We start from the raw sequence: 17,645 nt of genomic DNA on the forward strand, positions 1-17,645 counted from the left end.
TTTTAACCTAGTTGTTTTTATTCTCGCTAGATGATGAGACATCTAGTGATAAAAAAACAAACATCTATGTTCCTTCAGAAGCTGTCAGCTGGTTCCTCAACCTATTTCTTTCTAGTCGACAATAATGCATCCGCTCCATTCGCATACGGCGATCATACACGGAGCCAGATCATTCTTGTAGTGTTTGTCCATCTGTGAAGCTGCCTAACAGTTAGTTTCTGTGTGGTTTTTTTTTATAACCGAGTTGCAGTTCTGGGCATACGTACTAATGAACACGAACCGAATCCACAAAGACTTTTTTTCGTACTTTTTGTTGCTTTTGGTGTCGTCTTTGCACTCTAATTGATTAGTAGATCATCAATACCTCCGTCTCCAACGAGTTGAAAAATTGTCGATCGCCTCTTTGCATATCATCAGTGTGTCAGTGCTTCATGGAAGCCCGAAGCGACTATGACCTCGATCCGTCGCGCCCGCTAATGTAGCAGCGCCAGGTAACTAACAAACAGAAAAAAAGCTCCTGAAGGTATGAAAGGCTTGAAAAGAGAGCCGAGGGGACAGCCCCGTACCCATTGTTATAATGTAAGACTTGTTTTGGTTACTTTCTCTGTGAGCTCCCCATATCAATTCGTATTTTTAAACATTTTTCTTTATAATAAGAATTTTGGAGAATTTGGACAAGGCTCAATAATCCGAGCCGTTGTTTTTGTTCTCTCTTCCTGGTGATGGCCGAGTGGAGTGACATCATCCTCAAAGGAAATTGTTTTGGTGCTAAATAACGTTTGCAAGTAGCATTACTGTTGTTGTTGTGTTTTGTTCGCCTAGTGTGTGTCACATGACTTGCTCCGTTATATCCATCACATGCTCCGTATCGACCTGGCGACGAGAAAGACCCGTTATAACCGTAGTAGTAATGATCTAAAACTCGCCACCAGCTTATTTTTTTCCTCTTTTATTATTGCGTATTTTGAGTCTCTTCAAAAGCGAAAATGACCATATGGCGTGATACCATCCTTGTCAGCTGTTTCGATAGATTCATATCACCACCAACCCGTTAAATTGCCCTTGCGTCTTTCACTAAATTTGAATTCGTTTGCAGTCAAACCCATTTCTTTTCTTTCGTTGATACAAAAATTAAGTATCAAGTGTGCTGCTGAGGATTATTTGATGAAACATTTTAAATATGTATTTGGAACGAGAAAAGAGTTTCATAGAAATAGCGCGTGATATCAAAAGAAGAGGTGTGTTCAAGCAACAAGTTGCTTAACCCGATCTCTCCCCAAAAACCCCACAGGGTTCGTCTAATCGTCTGTACTGAGAGGGGAAGCAACTGGAAAACGCAGTCACATTCCACTACATTTCCTTTATTTGTTGTTTATTTTGCTGCTCTGTCGTGTGTTTGGTGGGAATTTTTTCCAACTTTTTCCCTTTTCATTCACGCCCCCTTCAATCCCGTATCAGGCACTATTCTACTCAGTTTTTGGCGCATGTGTTTTTTTTTCTGCCCACATCCAATGATGAGAGAGGTGAGGCTCCTATCATTTTTCCATTCTGTTCATATGGCCGCTAGAAACCACCTAACTGAACGGGTGTTATGTGGAACAACGGTTGTTGCACACACACAGCCATCGCTCTGTAGTATTGTACGATGTGGCTTTGTTATTCAGATGAAAACTGTGTATAGTCAGTAGTTGGCTAGAGCTCTGTGATTCAAGGTGTGGGATTCACCTTGTCGAAATACCATGATCAGTGTGGAATCTATTCGCTGGTATTACTGCACCACTTTGATCCATCAAGTGAAACAGTGTCACAATGCAGCGTGTAGCATAGTTAGCTTATTTCAATAACTATCATACGTCAATTGTGACATTGTTTGAGTTACATTAAGATCATGTTCTTCGAGCTTTTTGTAAACAATGCTTGCTTAATCTTATTTTTGTTCATCCTTTTGAGAGCTTATCATTTTGGATGTTAAATAACCCCTCTTGTTGATGCAATTTTGGACAGCCATTGTCTGTGTTTCCATGTTGCCATCAATGTTACTCACTTAGATTAGAAATTTATATTTGTTGTTTCATCATCACTAGGTGCAGTGCTGCCAGAGAGCCAGGTCCGATGGCACCCATGGAGTCTCAAGGCTGGAGGAAGAAGAGCACAGTGACAGTCCTTTACAGCTACTCTTATCCAGTGTCTAATTCCAGTACCAACAACAGCGGTAGTAACGATGGTGGGAACGAAGTATCTATGCGGGAGGGAGAACGACTGATTCTATTGGAAAAGAGCAACATGGACTGGTGGCAGGTGCGTAGACCAGGGGACAAGAGTCAACCCTTTTACGCTCCAGCCAACTACTTACAGGAAGATGGAATCAGCAAGGCCAAAAAAGCCATTCCGTCCTCCCCTTCGTCCACCACTGGATCGTTTCTGGGTTCAAAATCCGGCCACATGGCCGTCAATCTGTCTGGTCACAACAAATCCAATGCCAATCGACGTCACATTGGCGTTTCATCGTCAACTTCAATCGCCCACTTAAACGAGACGAGTCGCAGTGACGATTGCCTGCATTCGCCCATAACTGCCCGGCAACCTGACATGAAGTCTGCTTCCGGTGGAGGCAGCAAATGGTCCAACCGGCAAGTTGCCAATTCCGAGCTTCGAAAACAGCGATCTACCTCTATGGACGCCATCATGTTCCTGGAGCTTTTGGAAAACGAAATCAAAGACATGCCAGGAGGAGGCGGAGCCAGTGGCGATGATGTAAACAAAAGAAGTGGCAAAGGAAGTAGCCACAACAACAAGTACGGAGTGGACGATAGCACACACAATAGGAGCAGCAGCAGCATCGGCCGCCAGTTGAAGAGCGAGTCGCTGGTGGACAGATTCAAGAAGCCACGCATATCCAAAGATTTGTGGGAGAGGCGGAAATCTTGGGCTGTTGAAGAGTCGACTCCTCCCCCTCCAGTACATTTGATGGGCCGCCGCCATCCTGTCAAAGAAGAGGAGACGGCCAATATTAACTCTGTCAAACATCATCGACGATCGATGCAGTCACTGTTGGCCGCTCCGCCGCTGCCACCACGTCTATCGGTTCAGCAGGAAAACCAATCGAGTCTAGGACGAGTGTTGCGTGATAAGACGACGGTGACAGTTAGCCGACGTGAATGTAATGTCGATGAGACCGATAGTGGATCCAGTGATAAGAACAGCCACGCTGATAAGGCGCCGGCGCTCCCACCCAAAAAGAATCCCAATCAAGGCGTAGATGCAAGTGCGTCGCCTCCAGTTCGACTGCCCAAAGTGGACAATTATTCTCGAGTGATACCCTTGCGATCTTCTGCTCCTTCTCCTGGATCGTCCCATATTAACAATAATAATAGTAGTAGCAGTGCTGTGTCGAAAGGAATTCCTTCCAGTGTAACAACAGCCAACAACAACTCATCCCCGCAGTCGCCGTCCACTTTTCTTGTGAGTCACAATCGCGCCTTATCGGAATCTCTGGAGAAGTTGGCTCAGCAGATTCAGACGCCCCTCTCCTATCCCCACCCTATTCCTCCGCCACGTCGTTCATCATCCGAGTCCATGGAACGGTCGGCTGGAGCTATGGGCCAGTCCGCCAGTTCCTCGTCACCGCCAAGATTGCCACCAAAAAACGCCAAACTCCCAGCGGCCAAACCTCCAACACCTACAGCTACTCCTAAACAACAACAACCACAGATATCAACACAAAAGTATAAAATAATCACGCAATCGTGTCACAAGATTTGACAGTTTTTTTTAAATCCCACGTGGCCCTGACTTCTTTCTTTCCTTCCCACTTTTTAGATTGAACAATTCTGAATCGAATTCTAAAAAGGAGGTCAAGGATAATTACGTCAATTTGATGAGACCGTTGACCATGGTCGATACGTTGGACGACATTCAAAGCGACGAATCCGGCATCAACATGAGTTTTAATAATCCGCTTTTCAATGAGAAGGAGGTACTTAATTAACGGATCTTTGTTCAACCCTCAGTTCAATACGTTCATTTCTTTTTACATATATATTTGTAAGGACGGACAAGATAAAGGTTCTCAAGAGCAATTGGGTTCAAGTGTTGATCTCGAGAGTTCAATCGACGACGCCATCAGTTTGAAAGCAGTCAAGACGTTGCGTGGATCCGAGTCAAACTTGTCGGGTAGCGAACTGGAAGCCAATTACACCTCGTCCTGTGAAGACATTTTGAGTTCCAAGGACTCGCTAAACTCCATTCCCTCAGTCAAGGTAACATTTCAATTCATTTGGGAATTATTTACAAAAAAATTGCATTGTTGTATTATTAAATTCCAGAGCGATCATTCGAGATCGCAAATGAATAAAAACAACAACAACAACACGGGTAGTCTTACGAAACCTCCACCTGACTCTCCTGGTCCGCGCCAACGCCCAAGACGAGAACTGTTTGAAAATTGGTTCGAATATGTGGATCAGACATCTGGGCGACCTTTTTATTTTAATAGCGAGAATCGGGCCAAGAGTTGGAAACCACCCAGGAGAATAGGAACCAGTCCCATCACACGAGTGAGATTTTTTTCTTCTTTAATTATTTCTGGATCTCATCCATAAATTAACCAAATCTGTCCTTTCTTCTTTGTTATTGTTTTGGTACGTTTTCTCTTTTTTTGGATGGATAACGTTTTCTTTTTGTTGTTATTGTAGGGCATCTCCATCGAAGAAGAGAAATTCAATGACGGTGATCAATTGTCGAGTAGTGTCGACTCTCATAACTCGTCCACCACGAACCATCAATCACGTCTCGTGTCGGAGGCGATCAAAGAGGCCCATGCCAAAAACCACACGTTATTGAGCGTGCCACGTGGATGGATTGAATCTGTAGATCCGTCCACGGACGAAGTCTTCTACACCAACAGCCATACGGGAGCAAAGGTATATTTTCCGTTTGGTTTTCTATAAGTTTCTCTCGCGGGTTTCCTGGTGACAATGGAACAAAATTGGCAGCCCAACATCACCAGACCACACTAACATTTTTCCAGGATGAACTTATCACAAATGGAATTCCGGTTTATGTCGATTTTTCTTACCCTTAAAAGGAAGTTTAGGATTTTGTGGTTTACCGATAAAAAAAGAATTCGTTTGGATTTTTGTCAAGGCTTCATTGCAGCGATTAAAAGTGTAGTTAGTCTTGGTTCACTCTCTTGGAGAATGGACTTTCGCCGAGGAGTTTGCCTGTGTAAAAGAGCCGACGCGCCCCGTCCTTCAATTGCTGCTCTCAATCCGTTACCAAACGGCCAGTGAAGATACTGTTGCTCATTCGATACGAGTACGAGATTTGATCAAGGGACAAGGGTAAAATCATTCAATCCATCGGGGTTGACGATGACATGAGAAGGACCTGGATACGATCACTTTGCCCATTATTCCGCAGTTCCAATGCCCTGACCAAAGAACGGGATCAACGTTTGATTTTGCTGACAAACCAGTTGAGTACTGCAAGTAGTTTAACCATTCCAAAGGGTGAACGCTGCATCTTCTCGATCGAGAACCCTCCTCGTCACGTTTTGATCAAGTCGCTTCTGAATCAACTGGCGCTGCCGATTTAGTCGAGAAATCGAAGAGGAATTTGTCAGTGTTCAGCCAGAAGTGGTGGTGCAGACGAGAAAGAGACTTATTGTCCGTCAGCCGAATCTGCTCCGCATTTCTGAAGCCACCGACAGCTGTCAAGTGGTTGAAGAAGATTTGAAATTTTCTCGACAGACTTGGATTCATTTCTCCCAATGTTTCGAGATGGATTTCTGCCACCAGCCACCGACATCCAGCACGGATAGACGCCCTCGGCTATATTCGTTACTTTGGTGGAGATGATGCGGTGTCGCCGTTAATAGAGGACGCTAGATCTAGGCAGCATCAGCGACATTCTAGGCCCGCCGTCGTGACGTCGCGGCGCTGTCGTTCCCGTTGCCAGTGGCTCAGCCAGTCGAGTGTTTTCCTTTCAGTCGAAAGAAACGAAGAAGAAGTAACAGGAGAAAAGAATCCCGTTGCCCGCATTCTGTTGCACAACAGCCAATCGCAGACGCTGGAGCCGCAGCGTGTACTCACATGCGCCAATGCCTCTGAGGCGTTTTCCTGGAACGACGCACTTGTTTTGAAAAATCGACTATCTCATCCCAATGATCTAGCTCAGGTGTCCTGAAAAACAATCGATGCATTTGACCCACAACCACCAAATAATTTGGCTCTTTTCTTTTCCGCGCACAATTTAAGAGAAACGAGTTTTCTAAATTGAATTCTATAATTAATCTCGCTTTTTTTCTTTTTTCACCAATTTTAATGGGTCATTTGCAGTGGTATACGTCACTTGACAACGAGGGCCGCGTCTATTTCTACGAAGAGGATAGCACCGAGTCTCTGTGGTCCCTTCCTCAAGTCACATCCGTTCCCGCTTTGACGTTAACAGAGAGTGAACCGGTAATTGAATAATTCTTTACAATTGAATGATTGATTGTGAATTTTAATTGCACTCGTTCTTTTTTCTCCTGTCAATCAATCAATCGAACAAACAGCAGGGTATTCAGCAAGGCGTTTATTATCCGGAAGGCAGTAAACTCAGTCCCAAAATGAACGAACAAATGACAGTCGCCCCCGTGTCTACATCCAAATGGGATATGGTCCGTCAAAGGACGTCGAAAGCCGATCGCAACAGCAAAACTCGATCAATGGTCTTGACTAACTTCAGGTAAAATAAAATGAACAAACGACTTGTATTCATTAAGGTCATACAGTCTTTCTATTTTCTTTTTCTTTCTCTTTAATTGGAATCAATTAGTGGCTGTGTCGAGGACATTGCAGTCGAGAATGTAAGTGCAGAGGCCAGTCGTGTAACGTTATTAGCCCCAGCCAAGACGGCCTCACTACCTCGCAATATTCAGCCACAATGGCCAAATTTGCAAGGGGGTAGCATCGTAAGTGATTACCTGAAAAATCTTGATATCGTAAGTTTCCCCTCGTCTTTCCTCTCCCTTTTCGCTTTAATTTTTTGTTGTTGAACTGCCGTTATTTTTAAATGTTTTGGGCTCTGTGTGTTTGGGGGAGGAAAATAGAGAGGAATTGTGTTTGGGTCCAGACCGTCCACGGTAATGTAAAGTTCGGCAGTCAATCAAACAAAAAATAATAATTGGCTTTTTTTTGGCTTTTCCAACGAATAATTAACCACAACTGATTGCACTTGAATTTGGGGGCCGCGCTTTCCATTGGCTTTTGTGTTTCACCTATTCTGTTTATTCACCAATTTGCTTTGATTCGCCACTAATCACGTCACTTGCTTGTTTTAGCTGATATTTTCAAAGTAAATGTGAATCATTTGACTTATTCTTTCATTTATATATTAGCGAGTTCTGCAACAGGGTTTCCTACACAAAACCAAACTGACTGAGAACGGCAAGAAAATCCGTAAAAATTGGACTTCCTCTTGGGTGGTCCTGACGGATTTGTTCCTTTTTCTCTTCAAAGAATCATCGTAATATATTAGATTGTGCGCCTTTACACACATTATTATTCCAATTCAATTTCCATTAACGCGACCATGTAGGGCAAAAATGTCTACCACAGCCGCTGGATCGTCCACAGGAACTAACAAGCCGGAATTATGCGTGGATTTGAACGGGGCGACCATCGAGTGGGCGGCCATCAAATCCAGTCGCAAAGGCGTTTTCCAGGTGTCGACGCTCCTCGGGGTCCAGCTCTTGTTGCAAGACGAGGATGAAACCAACGCTGTCGTATGGTTTAATGAGATTAAACGAGCCATTCAGCGATTGCCTTGTGGGACAAAAGGTAGCAACATATTTATCGAGTTTCTCATGTGACACTTTTCAACCGACGATTCGGATATTAGTAGAGACCACCCATCACTACCCTTCACCACATTCGTCGCCTTCGATTGGTTCGAAACCCAAGAAATTGTCGTTGGAAAAGAGTTTCTCACCGGTGGAATCGAGGCACAAACGCAACGATTCGCTAACACAATACTTAAGTCCTCCTTCACCCGACTCGCCAGTGAGCTTCAGCAATAGCAGCAGTCTGATGAAGCAAGGCAGCAGGAAAAACAAATTGGGACGGACCAAATCCACCAAAGTGCCTTTCCTAGGCAGTACGGAGGATTTGACTGCGGTTGCTCCAGGATCCAGCCGAGAAAGACAAGATAATTTGAGAGACAAGCTGCGGAAATTCTTCGTCCGCCGCCCAACCGTCGATTCGCTCGTCAAGAAAGGCATCTGGAAGGATGAGCCTGTTTTTGGTTGCCATTTGTCCGCCCTATGCCACTTCGACGGGTCGACGGTGCCCAAATTTGTACAGCAAGTGATCCAGCTGATTGAGAGCAAACAGGAGAACATGAAAGCGGATGGAATCTATCGAGCCAGCGGCAATCTCTCGCAAATTCAAAAGATTCGTTGTCAGGTAATTAATCATTTTTACTGTCGTGTGAAAGAATGGAAAATAACGATTTTCTTGTTGGAAATAGGTGGATCAGTACAATTGGGCCATTTTGGAAATCGAAGACGACGTTCATGTATTGACGGGTTGCCTGAAGCTCTTTTTTCGCGAACTTAAAGAACCGCTTATTCCTTGCCCACTTTTTGAGAAAGCCCTGCAGGCCACCAACTATCAGGGACCCAATCCGGAACGAATACGTCGATATCGAGGTACGTCAATTTGAAAAAAAAAAAAAAAATTATAATCTGTTTCATTTTTTATGAACGTAGATATCGTCGAGTCATTGCCGACAGAGAACTATGACACGTTGCAGTATCTGTTGCAGCATTTGCTCAAAATCACGGAATACCGCGAGCACAACCGAATGCATATCTCCAATTTGGCCATCGTTTTTGGACCGACTCTGATGTGGGCTGCAACCGTCTCCAACAACCTGGCGTTAGACATGATGCAACAAAACCTGGTTGTTGAAGCGTTGCTCAACAACTACCACAATATTTTCAACAGGTGATTCCTGAGTCCATGGATCGGTCCTTCCGTTCACAGGACTAAACACTTGGGTCTGATTGGATGAAATTAACTGGATAGCAAAATAAAGGAAAATCGTCTCTTTCTCTTGTGGCTTAGATGCCAATTATGGACAGAAGTTGGCCACTGTTCATGTTACACGCACACACACATACCCATTCTTTCAAACTGCTGCCTTAAATTTATGTCTATTATTGAACAGTTATAGGAAGTATTATGGCCGCCATCTTGTATACCGTATCCGAAATCTGATTGTATCATATGAAATTTTGAGAGAAAGGCGTTTGAGAGAAAGGCGTTTTCTGCTTCTTTGATTTCGTGAATGCCTCCCCTTTGCTGTCCACACAAATTACTGTTATCATAATGTTATTAAACTGTTTGTGCTAATGACAAATAGCTTGTGAAGATAAAGTGAGAAATTATAATTAAAAGGAAAGGGTAACAATTTTGTTGTATTTAAGTGAAGAATTAAAATTATAGACTATTGTTGTGTGTCTATGTGTAATACTGAGGTGTGACACGCAGTTTATTATTATTGAAAATGCTTTGATCCTTTTCGTGTGACTTTCTTTTCCTCTGCCCTTTTATTCTTCTCCTGCCCACACTTAAAACATACACCCACACATTCCCGGTATAGATTGTTTTATCAATAAATTTGAAAAAAAATGTAAACGCTGTTAAAAGCGGAAATGCAAAATGGTATTTCATTTTTAAGGAACTCCAATACAACAAAGTTCGCCCCACTCAATAAACCCTCACACTTTTCAATCAAATCATTTCGTTGCGATTTCATGCAAAATTGTTCAACTATACATTACCACGTCACCCAAAAAAATAGTGGAAAACATTGGACTAAATTAATTAACCGCACGCTCCCGGACTTCCCTTAACAGCCGTACACGTGTTGGTTAGAAGTTGAATTTAAAAATAACCCATGATCTCACATATTTAGTTATTTTGTAATTTTTTTATATGTCTTTTATTTGTTTTCAAGCTTAATCAAAATCCAAGTAAGCTGATAGCCACTATATTTTTTTTAGATAATGCGGACCACTTTTGTCTTTCCGGGTTGTAACTTTCAGCGTCTAAATCATACGGGTGACGTGAAATTAAATCGCCACTACGGCCACTACAAATTGCAATCTGAAACTCGAAACCATGCAGAATAATATACAAAAGAGAATGGTGGGCGGAGTTATTTGTGCAGTGGAGATCAGGCCACTATTTTTTACAACAGTGTAGAGAGCTAGGGACGGCTCTGGTGGACTCTATGACACAGACTCCAGCCAATGGTTGCTTCTTCCTTAGTCTCACTGCACATTAGGCCTCTCCCCCCCCCCCCGCCCCTGAAAGCTACAAGACCAAGGGAAAATATGTTCAATTTGACAATTTCCTCTTATTTACACAAACAGCGGACAGCCAAGAAAAAAAAAGAAGAGTTATTATTAAATCAATTTTGGGACTAAAGATTTTCAGTTGTTATTTACTGTTATATTATATAACTTGATTTTTTTCCGCTATTATTATTTGGCACTGCTGCAGAAACCACAAACTAGCAGACGAAGTTGATGATGAAATATTCGTCACTTGTGTAATTTTGTTGGAGTTCCGTCTTATTCACAATCACAATTCACCAAATTGTCAGAGAAAAATAAAATTGCCTAAGACGAATATTCCTACTGGAATGCTCATACTGAGTGCCTCCAGTTTCCTTCGAGGCCTTCAAGTAACACAAATTTTAAATAATTTTTTTTCTAGCCGCTAGATAGTTAACAAAAAAAATTATTACAGGCCACCACTCACAATGGGTTACCCCGTGTCCAGTGTGCTATGGGACAGAGTCTACGATATCACTTACCCTACAGTAATGTTGCTTACAAGGCAGCATATCCAGTCCACAAGAATTTTGTTAATGTTAAATCAGATTTTTTAGTTGTGCAATGTCGTAGCTTACAGACAACAAATTCCAAATGGGACAATGACCCCCTCAAGCCTTCGTCAAGGGTTGAAGAGTCAGTCCTGGCTTTCAAAGAGGATCTGAAGAAAGAACAAGAAAAGAAGTCAACTGCCACTCAGCCATTGATGACAACTGCAGTAGCGAAACCATCTATTGGCAAAAGAATCATGGATGAACTAAAACACTATTATCATGGTTTTCGTCTGCTATTTATCGATGTGAAAATATCGTGGAATCTTCTTTGGCGCTTATTGAGAGGAGAATCGCTTTCACGTAGGGAGAAGAAACAACTCGTGAAAACATCAGCTGATGTGTTCCGTCTAGTGCCTTTCTCCGTCTTCATTATCGTTCCCTTCATGGAATTTACTCTACCCATCTTCCTGAAACTTTTCCCCAATATGTTGCCATCCACTTTCCAAACGGCCAATGAAAAAGAAGCAAAAATGAAGACATCATTAAAGGTTAAACTGGAAATGGCCAAGTTTTTACAGCAAACATTGGATGAAATGGCTTTAAAACGAGCCGTGGGAAGTGGCCATCAGAGCTACACGGCTAAAGAGTTTGCAGAATTTTGTGTCAAAATTCGTAGTTCGGGACAGCAAGCTTCCAACGAAGACATTCTGCGTTTCTCTAAGCTCTTCGAAGATGAAATAACTCTGGATTCTTTGTCACGGCCCCAACTATTAGCTCTGTGTCGTGTGCTAGAGATCGCAACACTTGGACCCAATAGCCTTCTTCGTTTTCAGTTGAGGATGAGGCTTCGAAGCTTGGCCGCTGACGACAAAGTGATACAAAAGGAAGGCATCGACTCTCTGACCGTCAGTGAACTACAAGCAGCTTGTCGAGCTCGCGGCATGAGAGCATTAGGAATTAGCGAAATCCGTCTCAAGTCTCAATTGCTCCAATGGCTTGATCTGAGTCTGAACGAAAAAGTTCCTCCTTCATTAATGCTTCTCTCTCGTGCACTCTACTTACCGGATAGCGATGTTACCTCTGATCAGCTCAAGGCAACAATTGCCTCTCTTCCAGAATCCGTAGTTGCGCAAACACGCGACGCAATCAGTCAACGCCGTGGTAAGATCGACAACGAAGCTCGTATTCTGGCTGTGAAATTAGAAGAAGCTATGATTGAAGAAGAGCGCAAAGAAAGTATTGCCAAACCAGTTCCAGTCCCAGCTGCTCTGTCACCAGCGTCAGCCTCCGAGTTGCTAGCAGATTTAGCTCCAGTGATTCAAGGTGATTTTGTTATTATTTATCCTTCAAATATTATTATAGATCAAAGTGATGATTATTTTTGATCAAAGTTTAAATCTAAGTCTGTCTAACATTAACGAATTTCCTTATTTAGATAAAGCTAAGGTGTTGACACCAGCTTCGGCTACTGATGACCAATTGACTTCAGCTGATGTCGCCGCCTTGGAAAACGCACTGGAAAGCATCGGTGTCCAGCGCAAGCGACTCTTAATTGAGAAAGAAGAACTGACAGAGCTCAAAGAAGAAATGGCTGAATATCAAGAAGATATTGAGGAATTGAAAGACTTTTTGGATTCTTCTGCTACCCAACAGGCACCAGAACGTAGACGCTTGGTTCTTCGGGAATCAAAGGCAGCCCGACGCCTTTTCCTCTCTGTTAACCGCATGATCCATCAACTTGACGGTACAGTCGATCGTCTCGAAGGAAGAGTCGAGCGCAAAACGGATGATAGTGGAGAAAAAGTGGCTGAAGTTGAAGAGATTGTCTCTATTGAAGAATTAATTGCTTCTATCCGAAGACTGCAGGCCGTGGAGAATTCGGCGAAGCTTCAGCAAATTGTCCAACTCCTTGGTCAGATTGATCAAGATTGTGATGGAGTCGTCAAAGTTGATGATCTCGTGAAGGTATTTGCTGATTTCAATATACCATTTTCTTTCATAATATTTCACAGTTTGTTTTTGTTTTTTTAATTTTTCTATTATTTTCTAGGTGATTGAATTATTGAGTGATGAAAAGATCCAGATGAGCTCAAAGCAAATGACAGAAATCCTAAATTTGGTTAACAAAGAAGAAATTCTTGAAATGGAAGGGAAAGTCGAAAAGGCTCTCGGTCAGGCGAAAATAGCTGCAGCTCACGCGGCGGCTGCTGCGGTCAACGTCGCACTTAGAGTTGATCCACAAGCAATTTCTGTCGAGAAAATTCCCATGGATGAAGATGTGAAGAAACCCAAAATGACTGAAGAGGATAATAAAAACAACACCGAAGAGGAGAGGAAAAAAGCTTCTGGAAATCAATCAGGCAGTGCTTGATGTCCTGACTGGCTTCACATACATTTTAGTTCAATTTCGGGTTGATAATTGGCATAATTCTATATGTCAATGTCAGAAAAACGCCACATGTTTTCTTTTTTTTTTTTTTGTAAATTTTATCATTACAAACTGGTTTATGTAAAAAAATTTGTTTTATGTGAACTGGCCGCCACTACGGCATTTTGATGCGGCATGTGTCCCTAATTCCCTTTTTTGCGCTTGCTTGATGTTATTCCACGGGCAATTCGTAACAAATCGTAACGGGCAAAACAAAATGTTAAATTCTGTCGTTTGAACCGTTGTTTAGTGATTTAATGGACTGTTTTGTAACGGTGATTTGGAGCGCAACTGTTCGTCAGCATAAGTCCAAATTATGGGAAATAAAGCAAAGGTTTAGCATCGTCATTTCTTTGCGTATTATCATTACGTGTCTCCCATTTTTGTGTATATGTGGAGTCTTTTGTTGATTATTCATCATTTCGTCAGAGTTTCGAAATAGTAGGGTTTTTTTATTTGGGGTTAACTGATAACAAAGTTTTCTTTTTCGTTCAAGAGATGCCATCCAATCATTCACGCTGATCTGCCGTATTGTACTAGTGTTACCGTACTGCTACTGCGGTAAACTGCGAAATATCCTCTTCCGTCACGAGGTAAACCAAAATCGTAAATAAAAAAAAACTTAAATTTCTTATATGTTTTTTTTTTGTAGTTAATTAATTTAGGGCCCATAAGAACATTATAAAAATTGATTTAGATTTTCTCGCGGAGTCTGTGGCGAATTTCATGCAAAGCTTTTACAGCTCGAACTATGTTTTCCATTTCGAACCTTTAAATTGTGTTATTTAATTTCCAAGTAAAATCGTTGCTGTTTAGCTGCGCGTTTGTCCAATTTTTATATTCTTTTTCCAGTTTTTATCCCAGAAAATGTTTATGAAAATCAAGCGAGAGTTTTGCTTAAATGCGTACCGTATGCAAAACGCTACGTTATTAGCTTCACTTCTAATTGCATCTTTTAAGCTAATGTCTTACCTCTTGAAAAACTATTAGCCATATTTAATACCACTTTGATAATAAATTGCAATTGTCGTAATTTGTATTAGAGTCCACTAGCTGGGTACACACAGTATACAGTTATATTCGTTTATATTAATCAATTTCGAGAAGTCATTTCGAAAATAGATTTTTAATCAAAATATGTCCAAAACGATTTGCGCTACGAGTCACAAGTGAATGGATGATGCAAGCCACTGCCTTTCGATTGACAACGCTAACTTCATTTCTATATATTTTGATTCCATACAGCCTTACTTTATTTTATTTCGCGGGTTGAAAGAAGCCGTGGGGCGCTAACAGGGAACTTTCGAATATTCCAAGGAAACGGCGCGGTGATTTTTCTTTTCCATCTGCCACTCGGATATTGAAACATGAATCGAGGTGGAGGTGTCGGGAGAGTGACCAGCCACTATTGGGAGCCCGGACATCTTGGGCCAGTCAAAATGGAAGCGTGCGTATGCCGAAGGCGATGGGCTCGATCAATACCTGTCGCAGCAGCTCAGCCAACTGGTACGAAACTCTGTAGTATAGCAAACCGTGCATTCACACACTTTCTCGAGCGAATAACCTCTAGCCCTCAGCTGCATCTATCAGAAGAGACAAATCCATTATGTTAGCCTCAAAAGCGCAATCTTTTCTTCCACCTCGCACGAATGGCTATGGCTAAATCATCAATTTATATCTCTTCCCTTTAATCCCCACTGCCCACGCTACATCGATCAGTGCTCTGTGGCCTGCTGTTCCGTCCCATGTAAGTCTAGTTTGGAAATCTTCCTCCGCACGTGCAACCTCTAATCTTTTAAAATTTTGGGCGGCATTTGTTGAAATAGTAGGCTACATTTGCGCAGAATAACTTGTTTGTACTCTGCTAGTCCTTAGCGACGGTTTGATTATGTTATTCTTGATTGATTTATTCATTTGAAAGCAGACGTGCAGAAGCCCATCTTGCGGAGTGAAAGGACTGTTAACACGCGACGATAGCAGCAGTCGCATCCGTCATTGTCTTGACGCCTGATCGAGTACATACCGCCCATACATCTGCACAGTCCACTGCTAATTGGGTAGTCATGCCCATCTGGAAATGAAAACAGCAGACCCGAAAGGTCTCGAAAAGTTATGCGGTCACGCCAAAAACATGATGCCTTGTTATAAGGTCATTTAATAAGGGACTGACCGAGTCGGCGATCAACCAGAGCGACTAATATTTGCAACGAGCCTGTGCGCAATAGCCGTTAACGATCTAAAACAATGATGCGGATACATAAAATGAGGTGACGACGAACAATATTCCACCAATTGGTGGAATCGGGTGGAATATTGTCTTGTTTTGAATCTTGTTAACAAGATCTCTTATTGTGCGTTAAAATGTATATGCTGTTATGGTAACTATAAATCATCGAAAATTTGTTTTGGGGTTATGTATTTTTTACACATGAACACATGACTGGAGTATATATCAGGTAGGAACAGGATCATAAATTGCGCACAATAAGGACGATAGACTGTACACTTATTATTAGGATTTATCTTTGTAAAATATTATTATAATTCACTCAGGTCTATTAGAAATAGAAATGTAGCACGAGTGACTTAATGAATTGACCTTTGCTAATGCTATGCCAATCCACAGTCAACAATATCCTGCATTCACCGCATTGCAGTGTGTCATCTAATTAGCAGAAGGCTGTTCGGTTGTTTGCTATCGTGTTCTAGCTAGACCATACATACTGTCAGCAATTTTCAAATTGTTTGCTAGCCAACTTGCCTGTTATATTCGCGTCACTGTTTCTCCCCGCTGAACGTCACAAATGCCATTTTTGGACAAGATTTTCCGGAGGAATGATTTTAATAAAAGAAATAATAAGTAATAACCGCTCGTAAAAAGTTAGAGAATCGATCCCAGACCTTAAAATATACAGTCTACTACCAATTATCGTGCATGTACGCGTCTCTGTTACAATACTCACACTAGGTAGGCCTATATGAGGTAATATTTTAGCCTTAGGCTACTGTAATGGTTTCTGGATTCCGATAATTTACCATACATATTATTCCATTTGTTGTTTTTCCTCCTGCAAGTTCTGCATGTGTTGCCATTTTAATGCGTCGCAACTGTTTATGTCGTTGGAACTTGGAATATCCAGTCGACGAGTTAGAGAAATGATTACTAATTGTCTATTCTTTTGTAGTGCCAGTTAGAAACTGTATTAAACCAGCACAATGGACAGCTGGCGCAGTGGCGAAATAATGAGCTAAAGGGATAACAACTGAACTTGATATTTTGATGGCACCGCGCTCGTAGGGTATGGTACTTGTGCAGCATGTGTCAAGGATGTCGAGAAATTCTCGTTCTTTTATTGATGTACAAATGAAATCTACATTATAAGCCGCTCCTTTCATTATACATAGAGAAATTATATCATCAGCACCTCTTCATTTGGCAGTGGCAAATTCAATGACTTCTGCCACTTGGCTGTCACTAACTGCCACTTGCTAAGATGAAGTGGTCTTGACTTGAGGAGTCAAGACTGATTGTTGTTAGTTTCAGCGAGTAGTAAACTTGTTACATTTACGAGCTATCGGGAAATTCGGATGGCGGGAAAATAAAAAACAAGGATTATTGGCGAATTATTTTTATGCTGATTAAAGTTTGGTAACGTGTTATTGCTTATTGGTACGGAAAGTCGGTAGAACTGGGGTGTGTATAGCCAATCGCCAGCCAAATCGTCTGAATAGAATTGCGCGCTTGTCACTCTCAAGGTTGGTCCGGTCCCATCGGGTTTACACTTGGACGACAAGCGGTCTGTTTTTTTTGCTATGCGGGCAGATAATTATCGCCCCAAGCCCCCAACAGCATGCGCGTCTTGGGAAAGGTGTTGGCAGATTCTGGCGATGCGGTACCGCGTTCGAAACTTCGAAAACTCGTTCTAAAACTATACGGGAACCCGGAACTTGAGTTTCCGAGAAACTGTTGTATAACCCCCTCCCATTGGAAAGAAATGTAAGTTGCTTCCAATCTAGTAGTCAGTCTGCTGTCGATACAATTGTTTTTACTTAGCTTAAGTGTAAACTCGAATGGGTGATTCATCGAGTACACCGCACGAATAGTCAGCACTCTAGGAGCACTAGCACTAGTAAGTCAGCGCTAATAGTAAAGAGTCTATTGAGTTATCTGATTGCTTTCCTCCTCTCTGAGCACATCACGTCAATTGCGCATCAGGTTCGTACAGGCTAACGCTGGAAAGCGTAACCAATCAGTGAATGAAGAAAAGCGGGAGAAAAAGTTGATTTAAGTGTCACTGATGCATCAATTCATTTTAAACTTTTGCATCACCAAGTC

The 17,645-nt window shown here is 42.1% G+C and overlaps 2 protein-coding genes across 7 annotated transcripts; both read left to right on the top strand.

Annotated features, from left to right (window-relative positions):
- The first annotated feature begins 7 nt into the window (after window positions 1-7).
- Window positions 8-9,754, top strand: LOC124343122 (rho GTPase-activating protein 12-like). 6 transcript variants are annotated; one of them, XM_046796251.1, is made up of 14 exons: window positions 8-491; window positions 2,085-3,725; window positions 3,820-3,976; window positions 4,050-4,259; window positions 4,326-4,556; window positions 4,695-4,922; window positions 6,339-6,461; window positions 6,557-6,729; window positions 6,820-6,985; window positions 7,382-7,509; window positions 7,582-7,823; window positions 7,885-8,447; window positions 8,512-8,692; window positions 8,753-9,754. In XM_046796251.1, exons 2-14 carry the CDS (start codon window positions 2,113-2,115, stop codon window positions 8,992-8,994), a joined length of 4,257 nt encoding a protein of 1,418 aa, XP_046652207.1. In that variant the 5' UTR covers window positions 8-491; window positions 2,085-2,112; the 3' UTR covers window positions 8,995-9,754. The 6 variants fall into 6 exon arrangements, with proteins under 6 accessions (XP_046652207.1, XP_046652208.1, XP_046652205.1 ...); XM_046796252.1 differs by lacking the exon at window positions 8-491 and adding an exon at window positions 691-1,523; XM_046796249.1 differs by lacking the exon at window positions 8-491 and adding an exon at window positions 1,612-1,765 and having other exon boundaries at window positions 6,560-6,729.
- Window positions 9,755-10,499: 745 nt separating this feature from the next.
- Window positions 10,500-13,657, top strand: LOC124343171 (mitochondrial proton/calcium exchanger protein-like). Its single transcript, XM_046796374.1, has 4 exons — window positions 10,500-10,737; window positions 10,803-12,204; window positions 12,317-12,846; window positions 12,932-13,657. Exons 1-4 carry the CDS (start codon window positions 10,696-10,698, stop codon window positions 13,250-13,252), a joined length of 2,295 nt encoding a protein of 764 aa, XP_046652330.1. The 5' UTR covers window positions 10,500-10,695; the 3' UTR covers window positions 13,253-13,657.
- Window positions 13,658-17,645: the final 3,988 nt, after the last annotated feature.

This window comes from Daphnia pulicaria, chromosome 6 (genome assembly GCF_021234035.1).
Source record: "Daphnia pulicaria isolate SC F1-1A chromosome 6, SC_F0-13Bv2, whole genome shotgun sequence".
Taxonomy (NCBI): Eukaryota; Metazoa; Arthropoda; class Branchiopoda; order Diplostraca; family Daphniidae; genus Daphnia; species Daphnia pulicaria.